The sequence below is a fragment of the Leptinotarsa decemlineata genome, unplaced genomic scaffold (genome assembly GCF_025532065.1).
Source record: "Leptinotarsa decemlineata unplaced genomic scaffold, Ldec_3_MD MMD2_tig00026354_RagTag_RagTag, whole genome shotgun sequence".
In the NCBI taxonomy this organism is placed as follows: Eukaryota; Metazoa; Arthropoda; class Insecta; order Coleoptera; family Chrysomelidae; genus Leptinotarsa; species Leptinotarsa decemlineata.
In genome coordinates, this window is record NW_027412702.1 from 11,128,461 (window position 1) to 11,153,170 (window position 24,710).

Consider the following 24,710-nt stretch of genomic DNA (forward strand, 5'->3'; position numbering starts at 1 on the left):
TCAGTGTCATCATCTCGCGATGTCATTTTCGGTGTATCTCAGGGGAGTGTTTTGGGACCTATATTATTTTTAATCTACCTGAATGATATAGATACCATCCATGGTTGTGATTTCATGAACATTTTTGCATACGACACTTTATCAATTTTAGGAGATAATATAGAAACAGTAGCTGATCAAATGAATAATGAACTAAAAAATGTTTTCGAATACATGAATAGCAATAAATTAAAACTTAACACTTCCAAAACAAAATATATGATCTTATCAACTGGTTATAAGCTATCACTCATCAACAATCTCAACATAAGATTACAAATTGCAGGTGATGTAATAGAGTTCGTAAGTGAATTCAAATACTTAGGTTTCATGGTGGATAATCGTTTATATCTTCATTCTCATTTTGATTATATATATAGAAAAATTACTAAAAAAATATATTTTTTCTCAAGAATTTCATCTCAGCTTTCGATGTACTCAAAAATTACATTATATAATTGTATAATCCAACCCCATTTTGATTATTGTGCTAGTCTGTTATACTCATTTGACCAAAATAAGGTATCGGCTTTACAAAAGTTACAGAATCGTGGAATGAGTATTATTTTACAAGTGAATAGGTATTCTAGTACATCAAACATGTTAAGTACATTGCAGTGGCTGCCTGTTTCCCAGAGACTGTACGAGTTAGCAATGATATTCATTTTCAAACTAACACATATCTTGCTTCCAACGAATTTTGAAGAATTCTTTATATATAAATCTCAAATCCATAACCACTTAACAAGAGCGAGTAGCTCCCATGGTCTTTATTTTCTAAAGGTTTGAATGAGTATAACAAACTCCCACTTTTGTTGAAAGATCCAATAAATGTTTTCCAATTAAAAAAAAAAACTCATGAACCATATACTTGATTTCCTTTTTTCTGGTTGGTAAAATATTTATTATGTATATCCTTATGTTGAAACCATTCTGAAATCATTGGGTAATGGTTTTTATTTTTTTTTTCTATCATATCATCATTTCTGTTATTTATGTAATTTATTTATATATTTTTTAAATAATGTATGTATATTAGGATGTCCTAAAGAAATCAATAAATATTATTATTATAACGTCACATGGATATTATCTAAATCGAAGAGGTTTGAAGCTAACAGACCTTCTGAGTTGATTACGAAAACTCCCGAAACGGTGACCAGCAATATCATACATGGCGTCATTCAGTTTTGGGGTAACTTGATATTCGGAATGAAGGTATAATAGTTCATTGGAGCCGATATTTCTAAGGAAAAACAATTGTCAACCTATTTTCTTTCTACTGGAAATGAACTTAAGTAGAAAATTTTATATAGATCTCTATATATTCTTTTAGAATTATTTTAAAGACTATAAAATTCAATTTTCATTGATAAAACAGATAAAACAACACAGTGGCCGTTTCTTTTCGAAATCATCATCTCCAAATTCAATATGGTCATCTATGGGAGTATTGTCAAATAACTTGATATAGTGAAAAACAAAAAACCAAGTTTGCTCAGTTTTTAAATAATGACTTCTAGTGCCGCCATATTGAAATTTAAGAAAATGGATCCGCCATTTTTTGTCAAATTGGTGAAAAGAGAGTTTTATATTCTACCAATTGATCTGCAAAAAATGTACAAGGTTTTATTTAAAACTCTTGACTTCATTAGGAAATTTCTGAAAGATAGGCAGCTTTTAGACATTTTGAATGTTCAATGTAATTATTTCTCTTATTCATTTTGTAATTATTTTAATATCAAGATTATATACTAGTATTTAAATCCATAATTGATTAGTCCGATAAGCATTTATGTGTTCACTTGTGAGGAGCTGTAGATTGCTTTAATGATGAATAAAGTTACTACGACTATTACTACCACTACCAATACATGACTGCAGTAGATAAAAACTGAAATCAACATTATATTGATAGATCCGGTACCGGTAATGTATTCAAATGATATGCCATCTTTACTTCACTAAACATACATACCGGTACATCATTAATGTGAACAGTAGGAACGTTCCAAGTCCTAGAGTGTGTATGTCCTGTGGGCTGCGCCGGAGGGATGTTGCTTGGCCGGTACAAGGTGCTGCTGCTGGCGCTGCTGCTTGAAGGATATCTCTCGGTTTCGTCGTCGGTGTTATCATTATTGCTGGAAAAGTTGTTACGGGATGGTCGGGGCACTCTATCTCTGCTGGGCGATGTCGAAAGACGATGTGGGTTCATGTCCCAATTTAGAGCAGAGTATTGGTTGATTATATCAACAACGATTGAGTGCCAGTCATTATTCGACTGCGTGGAAGAATTGGAACCACTATTGTCCTCGTCTTCCTCAGTTGCTCTCCTTCGATTTATCGCTCTCAAGCACCTGAACATAAACATTTCCAGTTTGATTTTGATGCTCATTCATCAAGTATATACATTCATATTCGACTTATGTCTCACCTGTTGATTGAACCTAGTAGAATCCTTCTATCTGTAAACTGCCTTGGTAACATGCTATTCCTTCTAGCTTGGTAGGTCTGGTTTAAGGCGCTGTTCGCATGTCTCATTGTTAACTTCATCAGCCTAAGGCTCCTTGTGAGCTGTTGTGAATACGCACACTGCCTGTAAAGGTAACGACTAGTTACAATGCGGTCGTAAACTGATTCATTTCGTAGGTATTTCAATAGTATAGAAACATATTAATTTAATAATAAAATTAAATTTAATATCAGTAAAACAAAAAGTATGATTTTGACATCATCTTATAAGTATGATAAAAAAAAGTTGAAGAAGCCGCGCAACTACAGTAATATCGCTGCACCTTCCAAAACCTTTGCGGAGGCCACCGTGAGACACCTCAAGGTTGCCAAAGAGAGTGTGTGTTCGACGAGTCTTGGCCTACACCAGCCAATATAAAGGAGATGTCTCCTAGTGACCTGTTCACCTTCCTGGAAAGGACAGGTTGGACGATGACCTAGGAGGACAATTCCTTGGGAGGATGTACAATGGGTCACATGTACAGCCTAAGTGCTGTGAGTCTACATTCACTCTCCCTACTATACAGATATCAGATTCCAGAAGTATGATAAAATTGTTTGGACAAATGCTGTTATGAAAATTAATAATGTTAACATTGAAATTGTGACTGAAATAAAATATTTGGGTTTTATAATTGACAAAAATTCAAAACCAAACAGTCATGCTGATTTTATTTATGAAAAGACATTTAAAAAAGATATTTAAAAAAAATATTTTTCTCTCGTATATGTAAAAAAGTGTCTATATTTGCTAGGTCGACTCTTTTTAAAAGCCTAATACATCATTTTGATTATTGTACAACATTACTTTTTCTACTTGGTGAAAATAAAATAGCGCAATGGGCTTGTTTCATGTTATGGAAAATGATACTGGTTTGATAGACTGATAGACTGATTGAGTTAGGGGTATATTATACTTATCAAGTCTAATCGGTCCCAAAATCATTTTATATTTGCAGAAAAAAGAATAATTCGAAAAGCAATAATTTAAATTGGCCGCGTGTCTATTGACCAATAAAATTGATTATGTCTAGAGCGGAGTTGCCAAGTGTTTGGTTTTTAATATCCAATCACAGATCTGTTGATCCAATTTGACAGACGCCGTTTCTGTTGTTATTGTTGTCAACTCGGTGTGAATATCTAATTAAAGAAGGTTTTTTTTTGTAAAAGGTAGGTCTCGGCGGGTGCCTATTTTGCTGCATTTTCCTTGTCATTAGTTTACATTCCAAAAAATATTTTTTCAGGTTATTTTTGGATTGATATGTTCTGGAGTAATTCTACATTTCACTATACATATTTTTGCTTCTCTTTTCAGTCACCTTACTGCTCCTTGGCCGAGATAAAATAAAAATTAAATCGAAATTTTCCATCCTTCGATAAAAGACAAACACTGAAATGAATGTCATATAAATAAAAGGGACCTACTAAATATACCACCTACCGTTTCAATTTTTCAATCTTCATTTCGGTATCAAAGTATTGCAAATTTTTCAAGTAAAATTCATCGATCATTTCAAAATCGACTCTTGGTAAGTTGTCGGGAGTCAGCTTTAACAAAACTAGGCTCAACATTCATTTTCAAATTATTTTAACAAAAATACGAAGTTTGTAGAAATCATTGACATTAGAAAGAGCACATTGTCACATACACTACAGAGAGCGCTGGTTGAATGGATGACAATATGGCTAATATACCAGTAACTTTGAATTTCTTACTTTTGGTGGAAGGCATGAATGCATAATTGATTTATTTCATTAGGGTTCATGAGCATTCGAAAACCATTTGAAAATACAGCTCGTTTAATTCTATTTAGAATCATATTTAGATATAACTTGTACTATATCAGTTATAAAGGCAAATATTATTGTTTATTTTTATGCTTAATTCGTGGATTCGAGAGATCTTATTATTGTATATTTATTTGTTTGCTGGCTTTATTCTTAAAAAAAATGAATGAGCAATTACAGAACATTTTAATTGATCGTTTCTTTTTCTCAGGAAAATGGAGTACCTATATCACAATTTATTGGTTTATTCGACATTGAACATGTATGTCATATCAGATCCATTCTGCTTGTTTTTGCAACATTGAGTTTCAACTTTTTCTTAGCTGACAGCTCACGTAGGAACAATTCGTTTTTTGTTTTTGTTTTAAAAAGTGTTTCAGAGATATATTTGAATATTAATATGGTGCAGTCTTGTGCTAATTTTAATTGTGCGGAAAGGCACACTGGTTTATAAGTGAGTTACTTCATATAATAAGTTTAGGTTCTCAAAGGAAAGTATTGAAAAGAAAGAACTACAATCCTTCTTCTCTTCCAAGACTTTATCGAAATCATTGAATATTTGAAATGATTCTTAAATCCAGTTTGCTATATTTTTTTATTTTCATAAGTGTATATTATTAAATAATGCATAAAATCATAGTTTAGGTAAATATTTTGTAATATATCGACTTTGTGCACTGATTTTAGATATAGAACTTGTTTCCGAACATGATTTTTCCTGTACATTTTATTTCGTGTGGAGAATTTTTTATTAATTGAAACGTTAACGGGTTCATATACACTTCCATAATTAAATTGATAAATTATAGGCTCCGTAAATTTTACGATTTGGCAATGTTGATTATTTCTATTGCTCCTATTGGTCAATCGAACAAGAAGCGGGAATAGGGTCGTGACGTCACCACCCTACCACACTCGATTTTTAATAATTAATTACGGGAAAACGGGATAATTAATTACGGGAAAACTACGGTACTTTGAGAGATGAAACAAAGTGCAAATTGCTGGAGATTAAAGACATTTGGAAAAACGTTCTCAGGAAGTTTATTTCGCATAGACGCAGTTGAAAGATGAAAGAGTTCTCAAACAGTGACGTTAGAGGTGTACCGAGTTGAACCTCAAAACGATGAGCAGCCACAGTTCGTCGCGTATGTCTAATATGTACCGCTCTTGGTGGAATCGAATGTGCCAAAAAGTATCTATAGAAAAGAGATAAATCTCCAACATTTCTTCGATGTTACAGGCTATCGGTCGGTAGCTGGGAGGTTCGACGAGGGTGCTTTGTTCACTCAGTCAATGTGTGTGTCGATGTGTGAGTCGATGGTTCAAGCCGCAGGCAGAACGCTCGATTTTCACTGGCTATCGTCCAATCCGTGTTAGGAATCACAAGTTAAAAAGTAGGACCTTGTTAGTCTTTAGCTCGCACAAGTTTCGACTTCTGAGGGTTATCGTTCGTAGGGGTGCGATAGCTGGTTAACGGAAAAAACTACATATCAAGGTTGTAAGTGATATTCGCGTATACAATCAGGCGGATGACTATTTTCTGGATGGAACCCGGCAACTTCAGCAATATACATGTGAGCAGCTACTGTTGAACGGATAATCGAAGTGGTGCAAAACCAACTTGAAAAATATTTCGAATATATTACTCCTAAATTCAATCTTTTTAACTCTGTATGTATTTTACTTTGTTTTTACAAGTCTCCATCTACTAGTATTGATATTTTCATAGAAAAACTGACTGAACTTTTAGACTTCTATAGAACCCGTGGGAAATATATATTATGTAGAGATTTCAATATGAATTTTTAAAACCAACTGGGAATACATGAACACTCTTGCATGTATTTGTATATATATTATTTACATGACAAAACAAACAACAAGACCAGATAGCACATCAGAAGGTACGCAAATTGATATTTTAAGTAACTAACCTATCTTTTAATTGCTCCGTAAGTCAATCAACCGTCTCCCATCACTATAGCCAAATATTAGATATGAAATATGATGCTGAACTTCAAAATCGAATTATGTAGAAACGGTTGTATAGTGAAAGTAATAATGTGCAATTTGTAAATTCATTATTCTTAGAAACCTAGGAAATTGTTTATGGCTCGATAGAGGTGAACTGTAAATAGGTTCGTTCCAACCAGCGTCAGAAACAGTTTCTGACAGTCAGGATTCTGCGCAGTAATGTGATTGCGTTCCAACGTGAGTTTCCAACCATTAGTAAACGATCAGTTTTCTGTTCCATCCAAGATTCAAACCTGTTCGAAATCTATCAGAATGGTTTGAGGATTATCTTCTAACCATCAATCTGACGCATGCGTATTCCGTATTACTGTTTCTGTTTTATGTTCATGCAACTTACAAACAACATAACCTGCAAAAATTGTTATAAAATTATGTATTTGCTGGCGCAGGAAAAATTGGGAATTCTTTAAGTGAACCTATAATATGAACATCTTTAATTACACAAATTAATTATTGCGGTGACCTCTCAGTTCCATATTGATAAGTAAATAGAATAGAGATATAAAATACTGCAACCTTCTTTTACTCTCCAGAAATACACTTGATTAGATTTACTTTTAAAGAATTGAAGGGGTTATATTTTTAGGAGTGACATTCGTTGTGGAATGTTTGAAATACAAACTGAGTAGAGAAAAGTATCTTCTGTATAATTCAGTGTTCATATAGAAGTATTTGTTTCGAAAAAAATTTTTACTCTTTCGTGTAATTCAATGTTTATATGAAAGTAGCTGTTTCAGGAGGACATTCTTTCAGTTTGTGTCTGAAAGTTACTTCTTTGCATTATCTACACATCCATGTATAGAGTTACTTATTTTCAAATTGATTACTTCCTTCCTTTCTTTGGAAGATTCCCTCATCCCCTTTTTTTGTATTAAGATGGAGTAGTAGAAAGCCAAAAACTGTCTTTCCCAAATTATTTTTAAAGGTTATGTTGAAATTCCATGCCAAACTTCAGTTGAACTATCAGCTGTTCCAATCAGAAATTTCAAATTAATCAGAAACCAATATTTACCAGACATGCGCGTTAACAACGATTTACAAACAGTTTGAAATCTGTTTGTGACTCAAGGTTGGAGCGAACCTAATATAAAAACTTTCATGATATTCTTTACTACAACTTTGACCTTGCTTTTTCTGGAAAACAAATGAAAATCAAAACTAATGATACAAATTTGGTTACGTCCGATAATAAAAGATACTCTCAATATAAATATTGGTGATCTGAAAAGCTTATACAAGGAAACAAAATGTCAAGCATTACTTATCATATATAAACAAATAGGGAAGGCATATAGAAAATATTCATTAAATCACAAAAAGGGCTAAATGATACTAAAATTTCTGCCTCGCATAACAAATGTAAAACACTGTAGAGTATTTTTATTTGAATTAAATAGACATACAATCGGTTCAATTTCAAGATAGGTAAAAACTTCTTAGATGATCAAACAAAAGATGTAGAAATACAGACTTAATCAACCAAGGCATTCTTCATGAATAAAACAGAAAGCAACACATCTAACCATCAAACATCTTTGAATCCAGAAATAACTGAGGACAACTCTTACATATTTGAACTGTGTGACAACACTACAGCGTAGGGATCAAACTTCTTAATGCTCTCAGTAACAAACGAGATGACTTGTGTATGTTCTTATCCGATAATCTGTACTGTGTGTTATCAAGTGTTGTTGTGATATTCACAATTTATTTATATTCATTCATGAAAAATTATGATTGAATTTCTTTTTATATTATGCAGTACATTTAGCATATGCAAAACATACTTAGCATATATACCTCAAGTCGAAGTTGCTAATAAAGATCATTATTATTATAAGTACTGATTTCAACAGAGGGAAACAAGCTGATTGGCAATTATCTTTCAGTTTCTATACAATCACTGTTCAATACAAATTAGAACGTCACATCTGCTATCGAAATAAAATGATACCAAAAAGAAGACAAACCATGTTCGACATATAAAACCCAAGTTATCAGATTTCGAAAAATACTGGTCTATATAAATTTAGTTCCTCACCTATTTTGTAACATCTGACCACACAATTGGTCAATCCTCGAGGTGAGCGTCGATCTCTCTGGAACGCTGTTCATCGGAGGTGGAATGGAATCGACAACAATAAGTAAAAGTAGTTCAGTGAGCAACAGAGACATCGCCAGAATGCCTTGTATTTGCATCTGGGTATCATGCTGGATGTTATTGGACGTTCCCAGTTCTTCGACATGCCTACTCATGCTGTCAATTATAAGGCTCAAAAGGTGTCTAGCTCCATAGCGACCCATTCCGTCCTGGGTTACAGCCGCAGTGGGGTCAGCGCGAAAGTTGCCGATCATATTTGAACCGACGCTATTGCCAAGAACTCTGTTCACTCTTAGAACGCATCCGTGCAACCTCAATGCTAGAATGTGCTCTCCGAGATCGATAGTGGAGACCGACCTGGAAGGAGGTCTTGGGGGTTCGTTGTTAATGAAAATCCGCATTTGCTCAACCAGTAGCTGTTCTAACCGCCTCGTCATCAGAGACATTCTACTAGAATCAATAACGGCGTGGTTTGAAGTGGTCTGGGATCTGAAAACGAATGTAACATGTAAATCCCAGGCTTTTAAATATTCGTCAGACTGAAATAAAAAAGTACCTTTCGAAAAATGTGAAAATCATTGAAATAAAAAACAAATAAATCATTCATTATTGCATATTATAGGGAAATACCTACCCTGTATTACCCCCACCCAAAGTCTAAAACCTAACAGATAATTTTCTTGTCTTGTCAGTGAATGACCAAAAAGTTGAATATAGACAGAAAATCGATAGGCAGAAAGACCAACTACCTACTGTGTAAATACGTTGTTTCAAGATTTAATTTCCAAATATTTGTTTTCTTATATGTATCTATCCTCGATAGAGCCTTCAGAATTATTTTTATTATTTTTCTTTATTCAAAACTTCAATATTAGATTTACATTTGGAGTACTGCAACAAAATTAATCGAGAAACCCTTGAAAACTTTAGAAACAACAAATAAATTATATGAACCAGATATTTACTGGACTTTCATTCAATGTTCAACACAGATATAGGTATTTTCACCTATTAGACAACACATAAATATAAACATTCAAACATATCTTATACCATGAAATCTAATCGTCATGACTATTTAAAAACTATTTCTTCAATAGATTGATAACGTTTAGTAGCCTGCCCGAATACATAATAAGCATTAATTTTGTCACTGAATTCAAGAAAACTATTTCAATGTATTTTATATCTACGGCAAAACTAATTAATTTAATGAATATGGATTCCATCTGGTTCCATGAGTATTGATTGTTTTTTTTTTAATTGTTAATTCATACCATTTGTCATCATCTGCTATTTAAATTTCAATGTACTTTATTTGGTATTGATAAAGTTATCATTTGTATTCTCAAACATTTTTTTGGAATTTGTAGGTAACTACCAGTACCTTTGTAAAATTTAATTCTCTACAAGTTTCTCTCTGAGAATTCATTTCTTGGAATAAAGATCTGATTTGCTAGAGGAAAAGAAATATCTGATCCTTCTCTTCTCCATGCATTACTACCAGCAGGGACAAGGATTTTCAGTATGTTACACCACTAGTACTACGAACAATGTACCATAGTAGATATTTCTGATTACTGCCTTTCCATTTATAATAATGTCGTAGTCGTAGTAGTAGTAATATTTTTATTCATTTAGGTTAGACTGAAACGTTCATTTAAAATATAATACGCTAGCGATCCGTCCTGGCTCAACAGGGGTGCAATGCTGATACTAAATATACAAATAAAATGCTAATCATAAAGTGCTATAGGGCGAAGCGCGGCTTTCGACTTGCTATTTAAAGGCACGCGTCGTCGGCCCCCGACCGGTACCGCCGCAACCGCTTTGTCCCTGCATTTTAAATATGTAATATTTTCGAAAATATCAATTTAAATTAAATACTGTAAACGACCATATTGATCTATATTAAATGCACAATGTATTTAAGATAAAGATAAAGATTAATGCTTTATTGCTTGAAATCGCTTCGTAAATAAGCTATTATTTCTCGAGGATAAAAAATGGTTATTGTGGGTTATCCCTACAAGATAGACATATAGCATTGCGGACATTTTTGTAGACCAGTGCGTACAATGCTGTAGTACATTTTTTTATCCATCTCGTAGGGTTCAGCCAACATTTGCATCTGTGCTGATTCCAAAAATACAAACCTTTTCTTTGTATCAGCTCTAGTTTTCGAGATATAACATACTCATCAAATACTTAAATATTCTTACATTTCTGTAGATTCCACCACTATAATTGCAATATGTTTATAAACAAACTTAACAAATTCTAAGACAAATGCATTCTAATGACTTCTAATTAAAGTATACTTATTGGAAATGCCCATAACATGAAATTAGTGCTAATTACTTCTTACCTATTGTCCGATAAGTAAATAGTATTTTCTCGGAAATGGCCTTAATAAATTCCTATAAAGTTGACTGCATTCCATTGTAAAATTTAGTCTGAACTTGAGTTTCGTTGCAAGAGTTTGTTTTTGACAACTGAAATCCATGGCTTCTACAAGCAGGCGTTGTTGTGTGAATAACCCAAACGTTTTTTGCTATATATGTGGCGAGTACATTGTAAAGGTAAGTAGAAAACCAGTTTGTAATTTCATAAAAAGGGCATATCAAGCCTATTTTGGTGTTCATTTAGAAGAGAGATTAGAGATCAAGATAAATCCTGGACTCCATATGTAGTGTGCAAAACTTGTCTTGAAAACTTGCGACAGTGGACGAAATGACATTGAAAATGTTTAAAGTTTGGTGTTCCAATGTTATAGAGGGAACCAAAAAATCATTTTGACGATTGCTATTTCTGTCTTGTGAATATTAAGGGCATTAATCGTAACAATTGACATACTTTGACATATCCTAACCTGGATTTAGCAATAAGACCAATTCCACATCAGCTCAAGCAGATAGGGGAGACCGGGGATGGTCTGGACACGGGGATACAATGGACAGGTTCATATTTCCCGCCCTAGTAGGAATTCTGGAACTCTAATTGATTGTGAATGTTGGCAACACTGAGTCACATCAGCCGTTAAATCAGTATATCAGTGGACAACAAAGTCTGAGTTTCATAGCATGAAGTCTGTTCTTGACGTCTTTGATCTAACTTTTTAAGGTAAGTACGTAAGGTTTTATTGTAACCTAGGATTGTATTTTGTTCTCTGTCTTTTTAATGCATGTTTTGGTGACTAGTAAGAATAAAATCTAGTGTTGACCATGTCACTACTATTTGTTGTTGTGTTCCCTAAGCCAAAAATTTATGGAGGGGGCAGTCGGGGATACAATGGACAGGTTGTCGGGGATACAATGGACAACCTGTCCATTGTATCCCCAGGTGTCCATTCTATCCCCTATATGCTTGTTGTACTGTGTAACCTGGACAATTTGGACGTAAATGGACCAAAACAAAATTCAAATTATATAATGATTTAGGAAAATGGGCTAAATCCAATAAAAAGTACACAATTCACGAAATTAGTTTAAAAAACCTGAAAATTAAAATTAGGCGATCAGTTCTTTGTATTGTTTTTACCTTCTTAATAATCAAGTTGATTATTGACGTTCGAACTATCCATCTTCCTATGTATAACAAATATGTTTTCTTATTTTAGATGCCACGGACATTTAAAAAGACAACTGACAGAACCTTTCCAGAAGGTGATCTTCAGCAGGCTGTAGAAGACATTTTGAACAACCATGGCAGCTTGCGTCAGGTAGCAGCTGCTCGAAATGTAACCAAATCTCGTTTAGCCCTTTATGTAAAGAAAGCAAAAGAAAAGGGCTCAGATAACGTTTCCTTCAAACCTAACTTTCACCAGAGGAAAGTTTTTTCCGACCAAATGGAGAAAATGCTAGCCGATTACCTGCTACATTGTTCCAAAATGTTTTATGGAATGACGCCAAAAAAATGCAGACAAATAGCCTATCAGTTTGCTGAGGCTAACGATGTAAAAGTTCCAAACTCCTGGGAAGAAAATCAACAAGCTGGAGAAGATTGGTTTACTGGTTTTATGAAGAGGAACTCCACACTGTCAATTAGAAAACCTGAGGCCACTTCCCTAGCCAGAATGACTGCCTTCAACAAAACAACTGTAGGTGAATTCTTTGACAAATTACATGAGGTGATCAACAGAAATAAATATAGAACCTCGAACATCTTTAACTTGGACGAAACAGGGGTTACCACTGTCCCACCTGTGACTAAAGTGATTGCGCAAAAAGGTGAAAAACAAATTGGTCAAGTTACTTCAAGAGAAAGGGGAGAACTTGTCACCCAAGTCGGGATAATATGTGCCAACGGCAATTGTTTGCCTCCCGTTTTTATATTTCCACGAGCGCGCTTTGACAAGACGAAAATGATGGCGGGAGCAGCCCCTGGGGCTTTAGGTCTGGTCCATAAATCAGGATGGATGACGACAGACAACTTTATTTTGGTTTTGAAATTTTTTAAGGATAACGTCAGGTGTGATAAAGAGCATCCTGTCCTGCTTCTAATGGATAACCATGAATCGCATCTTAGCTTGGAGGCCATTAACTTCTGCCGGGATAACGGAATCACTATTTTGACTTTACCGCCACATACTTCAAACAGATTACAGCCCCTGGACCGAAGCGTATTTGGGCCATTCAAGAAGTACTTCAGCAATGCAGTGCACTCATGGATGTTGGATCACCCCAATCAAACTCTAACAATCTACTCACTTCCGGAGCTTTGCTCCCGAGCTTGGGATCGAGCCGCGACTCCCGAAAATGTAAAAGCTGGTTTTCAGAAATGTGGCATCTCACCATTCGATAGAAACATTTTTCAAGACCATGATTTTCTGTGCTCTGCTGTCTCAGATCGTCCATGCCCTTCTTCAGATCCTCTCATTCCAAGCAACTCCTTAAAACCTACTGAGTCAAGCACTGATTTAGCCAATGGCATAAATGCTGAAGATCCTCCTAGCACAATCATCAATTCTACCGAGGCTCATACACCAATTGCATCATGCAGTCATCATTTTAATAATAACAATTTACTCTCGGGTTCTTTTGTTTCACCAGAACAGTTAATTCCATACCCAAAAGCTAAGCCACGGAAACTGACTAAGGGTGGTCGCAAGCGTGGAAAATGTATGATTGCCACTGATACGCCGGAAAAAGAAGAAATCGAAGATAAATCAAGAAGTAGACTGGCAAAGAAATCTAAGGCTGTGAAAAATGTTTTCCAAGGAGATAAGACTGATTCATCGGACGAAGATATGGATGAAGTTATTTTAAAGGATTCATCTTCCGAAATGGAATTAGACGATGAAAGCGATGAGTGCCTTAGGAGTGGAAGTGATGCCGTTGAGGGTGACTTCCTGGTTGTGAAAGTACCGTCAGAGAAAGGAAGGTTTGCTGTTAATTTTGTTGCCAAAGTAGAACAAAAATTACTAGACGGCCTTCATGTCCAGTTTTACAAGCGAACGATCCCATCAAATCGTTTTCGCTTGACAAATGAAGCGTCTTCTTTCATAACTTTTTCTCAAGTTATCACAATTTTACCAAAGCCGATAGAAGACAATCGAGCGAGATTCAAAGGCATGCTTTACTTCAATACTGATATATCAGGATTCTATCTGCAGTAACTAGTTGAATATGATTATATTTTATACTTGTCAGTTATAGGTATTGAAGATTTTTTCTCAATTGTTAATTTCATTTTTATGTAAGACTGAATTAATGGTTCCTAATAATCGTAACTTACCATAATAATCAACATATTTGTATTTTCTACATTTGTAATCTGTTAAATAAACGAATTTAAAAAAAATCGATGTTTTATTCATTTTTTGAAGTGCCCTAAATTCATGTCCATACCATCCCCGGGTAGTGTCCAATGTATCCCTGTACCCGGGGATGGTTTGGACAAATGCGCTACCTTAGATTTTTGGCAGTTTTTTCAAAACGTATTAATTTTGGATATTTTATATTTTAAATATATGGACCTAAAGAACCACTCTAAACATTAGTGCAGAAACCAAGAAGGTAACATCTTTAGAAAAAATTTCAAAAATAAAAAACGGAAAAGTGTCCAAACCATCCCCGGTCTCCCCTACCCATTCCAATATTTAGCAGCCTACCTACGTTACCAGAGGATAATGTCGAAACGTTATCTGACGAACTACAGACTAATAGATTTGAGGAAGACGACAGTGACTTTGAAGGGGATTCAACACGTCCTGAGTGCTTTACTCAGGAAGAGCTAAGCGAACTTATTAGAGATTTGAACCTTCCAAAGGATTCTTCCGAGTTGCTTGCCTCCAGACTAAAGGAAATGAAAAGAAACTTCTTCACCCAGACACCAAAATTACATACTACAGTAATAGAGAAAAAGATCTTTTGACTTTTTTTTCTCAGCAAGATGATATGGTTTTTTGTATACACTAGATCACTGACGTCTTTTTATCGACAGTTCCAAACGAAGTTTGAAGTGTCTCCTTCTACATAATGATAATATAATGGAAGCATTGTTCGACCGAGAGAAAATATTACCTCCGTTACATATTAAACTAGGGCTGATGAAACAATTTGTAAAGGCCCTAGACCAGAATCGTTCTTGTTTTGAATACTTGTCCAGCAAATTCCCTGCACTTAGTAAAGAAAAAATGAAAGCCGGAATATTTGATAGGCCTCAGATATGACAACTTATAAAAGATTCGCATTTTACAGAATCGATGACTGATATAGAGTGTAATGTATGGTGCTCTTTTGTGAAAGTTGTGGAAAATTTTCTTAGAAACAATAAATCGGAAAATTACCGGGATTTAGTGGAAAAAATGCTCAACAATTTTAACAAACATGGTTGTCATATGAGTATTAAAATTCATTACCTCCACAGCCACTTAGACCGTTTCCTAGACAATTTTGGTGACCTTAGTGAAGAACGCTTCTACCAAGATATCAAAACGATGGAAGAGAGGTATAAGGGGAGAAGAGACACTCATATGATGGCGGATTACTGCTGGAGTCTTCAAAGGGACCATTCTTTTAAAGCCTTTACAAGAAAATCATATAAAAGGAAGTTTTTAGGTGACGCCAAATAACAGATTTGTGCTATGATGCTGGTTAGGTTACATGAAAAGTTAATTTTTTTTGGCAGATATGTGTGATGATTTTTGTAAGTATAACATTGTACAATAAATATCTTACTTTTTATTCATGTTTTGTTTATTTGATGGGTAGCAGCACTACATATATGTAGATAGTGCTGTGTTAAATTACCTATATATGAGAATACTAAAATACATTAAAGATTAAGAAATATTTAAGAATGCAGATGTGCTAATCAAGGAGCTTCCAACTGAAAACAATCAAGGTAAGTGTTTCATGTTTGGAATTGACTATGAACTCAAGGATGAAATATACAAACCCTCCACAAGGCCAAGATCAATGGCATATAGAAGATTTAACTTCCAAATTTACCACAACTATCAAAGGAATAATAAGGATTTTTAAATAGTTCTACACCTATGCATCAAAACAACAACTCCAGTAAAACAAATCGCAGAGCAACAAAAATATTGGGAAATATAGACAACTTCAATAGATTTAGGACAGCTTTCACAAATTGTCTTTTATCAAATGCATTTTATTCTGTTGAGGAATTTATAAACTTTTAACATTGTCAACTCTAGAATTTTATTATTTAACATTGAAGCTTTTGGAATTTTTATTATTTTATCTTTACAATTTTATTATTTTATCTTCACATCAACTATATGAGGAATGTATACAACACATTTAACATTGTCAGCTTTTAGATTTTATCTTTACAATTTTATTATTAAATCACTAGTCTGATAAAATGTTATATATTATGTGTGTAATGTTTTTAATGACGAATAAATTCTATTCTATGTTAGAAATGTGATTTGGTGGCATTTTTGGATTCAGCAGACCCAAATTACGTAAAAACAGTAAAAAAAATTCCGACAGCAAACTGTGTTTACCAGTGTTATCGGTGTTTCCCTATTATATTATGCATGTTATACACATATACACCGTTCTCTTGATTGAATCACTCAATTTATTTAAAAAACCCAAATCAAAATCCGTTGCGTAGTTTTAAAGATCCAAGCATACATAGAGACATATAGCGGGAAGCGACTTTGTTTTATACTTTGTAGTGATACTTATAATGTAAGTAAAAAGTATAAATTGTAACAATGAATAAATAAATGAAAAATAATATAAAGTTATTTCATAAATTCAATATGAAAACATTAAAGATTCATAAAAGTCAAATAAACAAAAATTAGTAGTAGAAAAAATAATGAAATAATATAATTGCAAAGAAAAAAAAACTTTAATAAGTATAGATACAGATATAAAATCATACAAAGACATTAAAATTTATTATCTTTTTTTTGGAATGCTGCAATAACGCTTGTTTGAAAGGGTGAATACTTGTGTTGTTTCTCAAAGAACCTGAACTATTACCTGAATTATTTGAATAAAAATCAGACTTACGTAGAACTGGACGAGTCTGTAGCTGGAGGGAGCCTTACAGGAGGCCAAGGTGTAGGCGGATTCGGCGGTCGGGCGTTTCTGTTATACCGTCTTGAAAAGAAATGCCACATTGATGGTCTCCGACACTGTCTCGCTAACCTAAAAACATCTAGATATTTATATCACGTCTAGTAAGGAAAACAAACCTCATACCGTAACATTCTCGAAGGAGGGTATGTCTTCCTTTGGTTTGCTCTAGACCTAGCAGGTGGCTGTCCTGCAGAAGTACTACTTCCGCCGGGCTGTGCTTCTGGAGTTCTCGAGGTCGACGGTCGAGGAGGAGAAACGGACATCACTCCTTCTGTGGGCGACTCGTATGGACTGGAATCGCTTATTCTAGTTCCAGCCATCATTTGCCGCACGCTCGACATGCCACCTGTGGTGGTGGGGACGCTTTCACCGCCCAGAATTCGGACATGTCTCACGAGCTCGATCGTAAGGCGTCGCACCAGCTGCAGCTGATCCACTTCAAGCATGGCTCTATCTATCTGTTCTATCTCATCTACCTGAATAACAAATCAAATATTTCTATACATGCAAAAGACGAATTGGAAACCAAAGAAAATTCAAAGTATTTCCCTAGGATATGGCTGAGGTATGTGGATGATGTGTTTGCGATATACGATTACAAAAATCGAATGTTGAGGACTTATGTTGTGAAATATATGGTCCAATTTGAAATTTTTAGAAAAATCCGCCAACCTGTAAAACCTAATAAAACTATACTGTGAAGTTTTCAAATTTACATGGGGTGTGGGCTGGTTTTCTTTTAAATTACCATGCCATGGAATAAAACCAGAGACCCTGACCCTGAACGATGTAGAGAACAACTAGTGCTCTGCATTCATTGCCACATAGTTGTCTTTGATAATATCAACCGCAGCTTAAATAAAATATCTGCATAAAAACCTGCAGACCACTGCCAACACACTCAGAAAAAAGCTTTGACACAGTTATCTATGACTGTTCGAAGATTTACCACTCTGTATAAAAAGAGTTATTCAGAGAATTCATAAACCAAAGTAGATGCTCTAGTTATGAAGGCGTCACATGCCATGCTTTATAGGAAGAAATATGAAAGGAAGCATTCAAAAGTATTTATCTTGATGCTCAGGAGAAGAAAATTCATTTTGAGATCCCCTTGTTAATAACGAGAACACAGACGTTTGTTTGAAGGTGGTTGACAGTGTTTCGTGGTCCATTTCATTTGTTCGGACTTCTATTGTCTAATATGATATAAATTGATTTGAAATCCCTGAATTCATAAAAATTAAAAAGATTAGCTAAAAATAACAATTATTTACTGAGATATTATTTCAGTGAATACTCATTAAATGCACTCGAAATAAGCACCATTTGAATCAATGCACTTTTGCCAACACAACACAAGTCCATTGATTAGAATATACGTCACCAGTCTGGTCTCATCATTATAAAGTACATATAAATAATATTGAAGCAATGCAGACTTGTTGCCTTCAAATATGACCTCACAGTTGGAGAATATGATTATTCAGACATACTTGATATTGCGAAATTCAACATCCTTTTTTTCGTAGAACAGATAACGATATCATTACCTTATTTAAATTTATATCAGGTGACATTGATTGTAATAATGTATTACGTGAATTCTCATTTCGAGTACCTGTTTGTTCAACTAATCACCTTACTACCTATGGATACTTCTCACCCATATCAAGGTTTAAGCGAGAAGCTAACTGTCTTAAAATTATAACATTACAGGAATTTCACTGAATACTTTTAAATTATATGATTTAAATTTTATATAGTTAAATTCATATGTGTAAATCTATACAAACATTTAGGTTAGATTAGTTTTCAACGTATAGAACAGTCCAAACCACGTGACCTAATATGGCGGCGTAGGGCAAACAATCTGATTGTTGTCATAAGAGAATCATTGGTTTTGATGTCGTTCTCTATTTTGGAGTGTTTTTCAGATTTTTGGAGCTTTTGTGTGTTTAAATTCAATCAAAATGGAAAGTGAATACATCTGTTTACATTTTCATCATTGTGTTACAGATATATAATGAAGTTGAGATTAGTCAATGGTTCAGAACCTTTCTCATTGAATGTTTCTAATCTGGATTATTCAATTGATGGTGTTCCTCCAGATATATATGTGGATATTGCTTCGTATTTAGTTTTTACACACAGCTTTTATTTGCATGTGCAGATGAAGACATATAAAGGTTTGGAATCCTATAAATATTTCTAATCTAGCTTCGTTGTGAAGGTGGGAACAAAGATTGAGAACAATTTATACATTTTAGTTGGACAGGTGAGTTTTTGTAAGCTAGTAGTATGCTAACTTTCTGATTTCCTAATGGTATAGTTAATTCATCTAAGAAGCGATACACGTGAAACTGTGTGACTTGTTATGTTTTTTATCGTCTTTGTTGATCAAGAGAATGATTCAATTTTTCAGTTAAACGTCTCAGAGTGATAATTACAGTAGATACTAATCTTAATCACTTATTTTCAGGTCAAGCATTCACATAAAGCAAATGTGAAACCTTTAGATGTTTGGTACATCATAGCAAAAGATAGAAGTACAGTTCACTGTACTTTCATGGCCGGAAACAGGGAAGTTTGTACTCACGATGGCGCCATATCATTTGCCGCTGATTATGCAAATACCAAGAAAGCGGCAATGTCATGCACAGATATAGGAGATGTGTGGCCAATGGCATCCATGACACAGATGGTCCCAATTATACAAGTACATGAAATGGACTGCGAGTTTATAATTACTATGGATTTTCATCAAGTAACGGCAGTCAATTGAAAATATTTTGAATTGTTGAACTTGTTTTGTATGAAAAGCTCTATTTTGAGTTCTCTTGTGATATGTTTATTGTCTATGTTTTTATTTAATAAATGTGCTGTGTACCATGAATATCGACTTTTAATTAATAAATTTATAAATAATATATAATAAGAGTTTCAATATTACAACACTCAAAATGCAATTTATGTAATAGTCTTTTAGTCAGTTCAAATTTCAGAGCCAGTTCTTCCATCGTTAAATCAGTCCGTGTTAAAATGCCTGTTTCTTGTCCATCTCTAGGTTCATCATTATCAAAGTCAATATCCATATAAGACGGGTTCACTCTGTCAACAAAATACATTTCAAAATCATGTTAATACATAAGTATTTCACCTGAAACAACACCACTCACTTGAGATAATTTTCTTTTATCCAACCTTGCTTTTCTTTCAACATCTTTACAAGTCTTTCGAACATTTTGTGCGAATGTCCCGTGTTCTGCGAAAGAACCCATCCTCTAAAGAAGCAGGTTAGCCTGAAAATGATATGTATAGGTATTATCAAGTAGTTTTCACTAAACACAAAATAGCTTTCAGTGGAGACCTGAAGTATCCAGAGACTCACCTGTTATAAAATGTCTGCTGCAGACTTTCTGATACTTGATCTTCGAATCCGTAAGATCATCTCGCTTGATTACAGCTAACCATAGGGCTCTTCGCTTTCTGGATAACTCATTCTTATTAGTCAAAAACTTGTGTTTTCAAACTGTAAGAACAGAGTAAAACCCGACTTTATCCCTGTTGTTACGAGATCCACAGCCAACCACAATGCACGTAATGGGTATTTCCCTTTAGTTAAAGCACTAATTATTAATTAAAATTCAAAAACAGAACCAAACTACGCACAGGAAATCAGAAAAAGAAAAAATAACTACTATGGTCGCATATGATAAAATACAATGTTTGCCCTACGCCGCCATATTGCATTCGTTTTGACAGGTCGCTGGATTGGTCTATTACTATATTTGTATATTTCTTTTTCCTCATGAGGATTACCCGTACACATGACTAAAAACATAACTAATTAAATAATTTCGTCAGCATAAAAATTGTGTGCTCCGGATTCAACGAAGTTGACGAAGGCAGTTTTTGCCTGGTCCTGATTGGCGAGAAAGTTATCGAAGTGGCGAATGGTCTAGGGAGAATGGGTGGCCGGTGTCCAATCACTGTCCTGAATGTCTTATGTTGTCGAAGATGATCCACTTTTCATCATACTTAATGATCTGATCTAAATAAATATGGGTCATTTTTGTTGCGTAAAAGCAAAGAAGAACAGACCTCGAAACGTGAAAATTTCTGTTGACCCTTCAAGCCGTGGAGCACTCACTTTTCGAGATTTTTGATCTTTCCAATTCGTTTTAAATTATCAAAAACCGCATGGGAGTTGACGTCCAATTCTTTCGTCATACCACGCACCGTTTGCAAAGAGTCAGGACCAGGGTCCTCAAATCCTCGTCCTGGATTTTCATTTCAGGGCTTATCTTCGAGGCTTAAATTTTGCAAACCAACGTCGAACAGTGCATTCATTAACATCATCATTGCCAAACGACAGGTTAATTTTTGGGCAGCGCTTTGGTTCAATTTGAATTCGTAGAGAAAAATTCTCCAAGAATCACTCAACGACATCATATTGTAAACAATTTAAATTTAGAAAAAATGAACAGCATTGATGTATAAAGTACAACATTCTCTATCGATCAGTATATACCACGACATAGTAGAATAAATATTTATTGAGATATTTTCTGAATAGATTTCCTATACTTTGGAGTCCAAACACAGGGTACACATTCAAGATGAAGTTTGACTTACTGGATATCTGTGAAATCTTGGAAACATTTTGAATTTCAAATGGTATTTGAAATGTAAACAGCAAAGTACTCTGAATCAAAAAAGACTCCTAAATCTCTGACGTAATTGGAAATCTGGAGGAGTTGAAGGAATGAAAGAAAGAGATACATCATAATCAAGTAAGTTTGAATGATTTCGCGTGAAACAACCAAAGCTAGTAATTTTTTCTTCTAACCTGTTCTCTCAAAATTCTAGCTTGTCGCTGTATGTGCACAATGGTGAGATGGATTGTGGCCATCATGGGAGTGCTGGTTTCTGGAGGTGGTGGTCCGTGTACGTTCTCCGGATTCCTCGGGTAAGTGTGGTCTGACTCTATGGCACTGTAAGGAGGGCGTGAACTGAAAATGTCGTTTAGATTGATCGTCTCCTCACGGTTGTTGTCGGGTGAAGACCCATGGTTGTTGTCGGGTGAAGACCCATTCGATCTAAGATCACGGACGTAGAAATTCCGGTCGTAGATGTTCCACAAAGACGGCACTGAACTCTGTGGAATATTTGAATCATGTTACATAGGACGTCTTATACTAAAACAGCTCGTTATAAGTCAGGGAAGGAATGAATACAAATGTTTACCTCCGATGAAGTATATCTCCTAGATGCCATTGTGGGAATGAGCATATCTGTGGGACTGGACAGATGCCTCAAGATCACATCGGACTGATTCAAAATGCTGTCCAACCTCTGGGAAAAACTACTCAGCATGTTGGAAGCATCTCCTGACCTGGTACTTATCTGAAATTGGTTAATGAAGTTGAATGTACTGAAACACCAGAAATGCAACACTCTTCTTGAAGCGCGTTTCATCAAATAAGTTGACGTCATCAGTAGGTGGACTAGACCAATTCTCAACCTACCTACATCTATTTAAATTTGACAGGGTACACTTTTACACTCAGTTTATATCCATTAATTCTTGGGTACGAATTAGATGGAAATTTTCTGTGAAACTTTCAACAGAGAAATTCATATACCTTGATGTAAACAAAATTAACTCAGACACAAATTGAATAATGAATAATAATAATGATACCAATTTATTATTGACAGAGGCTAACTTGCCAGTCATAACTAGAAATACTTAGATGAATAAAATCAAAGATTATTTCCTGGAAAATATTGTGCTTTTGAACAAAGGAAAAACTAACTGAATAATGTTCAAAATCAATCATCATTTTTGGCAACCAAATATTTCCTGTAAAACGACGGTGAGATTTTTTAATGTTCAAATTGATGATGATGGTTTTTGGGGTGTGTGTTCAACCACATGCCATCAATTATTACTGATACTCAAACGTGCAGTACGATGCATATTTAAAGCCCAGCCTAGGGATTCTTGTCGGCCTCCCTTCATCTCTGATGGTCTTCTTATTTATATATGAAATGATCTGCATTCTCTTTAAAAATAGGAACTTGTTCAACAACTTGGAGGAACCAGTGTATCAAACCAGGAAACGATTCAGCTTCAAATTATCGCTGCCTTTTTCAACCCTAGTTGAAGATTCCATTATTTACAACGGTCTCAAAATGTTCAATCACCTTCCTTAAGCTATAAGAACCATAAATGACCTTAGCGCTCTTAAGAAAGTGTTGCTTTATGTGAAACCTTATTATAGCTTAGCAGAATTCTATAATGATAATATTACTGGAGTTTTATCTCAACACCAAACCGTTATTTTAACACTTCGATACGTGTTTCGATCACCAAGTGATCTGTAATTGATTTGATTTGTTTTGATTCAATTCAATTTAAAGTAATTTATATCATTTTATTGGCCATGTTATTCTGAACGTTTTTATTAGGTTATTGTTATTTACATGTCTCTTTTCAGTTCATGTATCACTTACTTTTTGTGATTTTACTTTTGTGATTACACAATTTTTTTTAATTTATTTATTTAAGGCAATGCCTATTTTTTACAAGATAATTAACAAGTTCAAACATATATATTTAACAGTAATCTAAGCTAGGTTTAAGGCAAAAATATATAAAATAAAATGTACTTTGAAGATTTCCGAATTTCTTGTTCTCCTTGGATTCACATTTAAAGTTATAAGTTCGACAAGTTCCGAGGAATTGATGCTACCATTGATTATTTTATGAATTAGTGTAAGATCTGCTTCTAATCTTCTATGAGCCAGAGTATTCAAGTTAAGAATATCCAAAATAATTTTATAGTCATATTCACCAATATGATATCCCAGTTTATATGCAGAGTACCTTAAAAACTTATTTTGAACACTTTCAAGCATATCAATATCCACATGATATGAAGGGCACCAAATTGTGGAATTGTATTCGATTATTGATTTAATTGAACAATATATGATTTTTATTGAAGTGAGAGATGATTCATTTGCAGATCTAAGAAGGAAACCTAACATTTTTAGCGCTTTAAAAGTAAAATTTGCAATATGGGGTTTAAATGACATTTATGGGTTGAGAGTGATTCCTAAATCTCTGATTGTGTTTGTTGTTTTCAATTCTGATTGATTGATTTTATATGGCCAGTTAATGGGATTTTTGTTCCGGAAAAAAATAAATTTTTGACATTTGTCTATATTTAATAGCAGTAGATTTATATCACACCCGCGAACAAAGTTAGATAAATCCTAGTGTAATAATTTTGTATCAGTTGAGTCATGAATAACTTTAAACATCTTCAGGTCATCAGCAAACAAAAGAAATTCACTATAAAGGATAACATCTTTCAAGTCATTTAGAAATAGGTTGAAAAGCAATGGCGCTAAATGAGAACCCTGTGGTACACCCGATGAAACTGTGATTGAGGAAGATACCGAGTTACCATATTTTACAAATTGTACTCTGCAGGCTAGATAATTTTCAATCCATTTCAGAATGTTTTCTTGAATACCCAAAGCGTTTAATTTATGCAACAACAAATTGTGGTTTACTCGGTCAAATGCCTTTGAAAAATCTGTGTAAATAGAATCCACCTAGTGTCTATTTTCAAAGGCATTTATTATGCCCC

At 34.4% G+C, this 24,710-nt stretch overlaps 2 protein-coding genes and 1 long non-coding RNA gene across 4 annotated transcripts in view; 1 reads left to right on the plus strand and 2 right to left on the minus strand.

The window, feature by feature from the left end:
- Nucleotides 1-24,710, minus strand: part of LOC111501898 (uncharacterized) — a 56,337-nt gene that overhangs the window by 7,956 nt on the left and 23,671 nt on the right. For both annotated transcript variants that reach the window (XM_074184479.1, XM_074184478.1), the window contains exons 14-20: nt 22,294-22,452; nt 21,896-22,204; nt 17,170-17,522; nt 16,978-17,115; nt 8,417-8,965; nt 2,474-2,635; nt 2,018-2,396 (exon numbers count right to left, since the gene is read on the minus strand). In XM_074184479.1, coding sequence (XP_074040580.1) covers nt 2,018-2,396; nt 2,474-2,635; nt 8,417-8,965; nt 16,978-17,115; nt 17,170-17,522; nt 21,896-22,204; nt 22,294-22,452 — 2,049 coding nt within the window. The remainder of the gene's footprint in view (nt 1-2,017; nt 2,397-2,473; nt 2,636-8,416; nt 8,966-16,977; nt 17,116-17,169; nt 17,523-21,895; nt 22,205-22,293; nt 22,453-24,710) is intronic.
- Nucleotides 11,544-14,567, plus strand: LOC141486460 (uncharacterized). Its single transcript, XM_074184480.1, has 2 exons — nt 11,544-11,599; nt 12,096-14,567. Exon 2 carries the CDS (start codon nt 12,096-12,098, stop codon nt 14,091-14,093), a length of 1,998 nt encoding a protein of 665 aa, XP_074040581.1. The 5' UTR covers nt 11,544-11,599; the 3' UTR covers nt 14,094-14,567.
- Nucleotides 19,679-21,800, minus strand: LOC141486461 (uncharacterized). Its single transcript, XR_012467855.1, has 3 exons — nt 20,435-21,800; nt 20,223-20,345; nt 19,679-20,154 (listed from the first exon to the last, which is right to left on the minus strand). It is a non-coding gene; the product is annotated as an uncharacterized lncRNA (long non-coding RNA).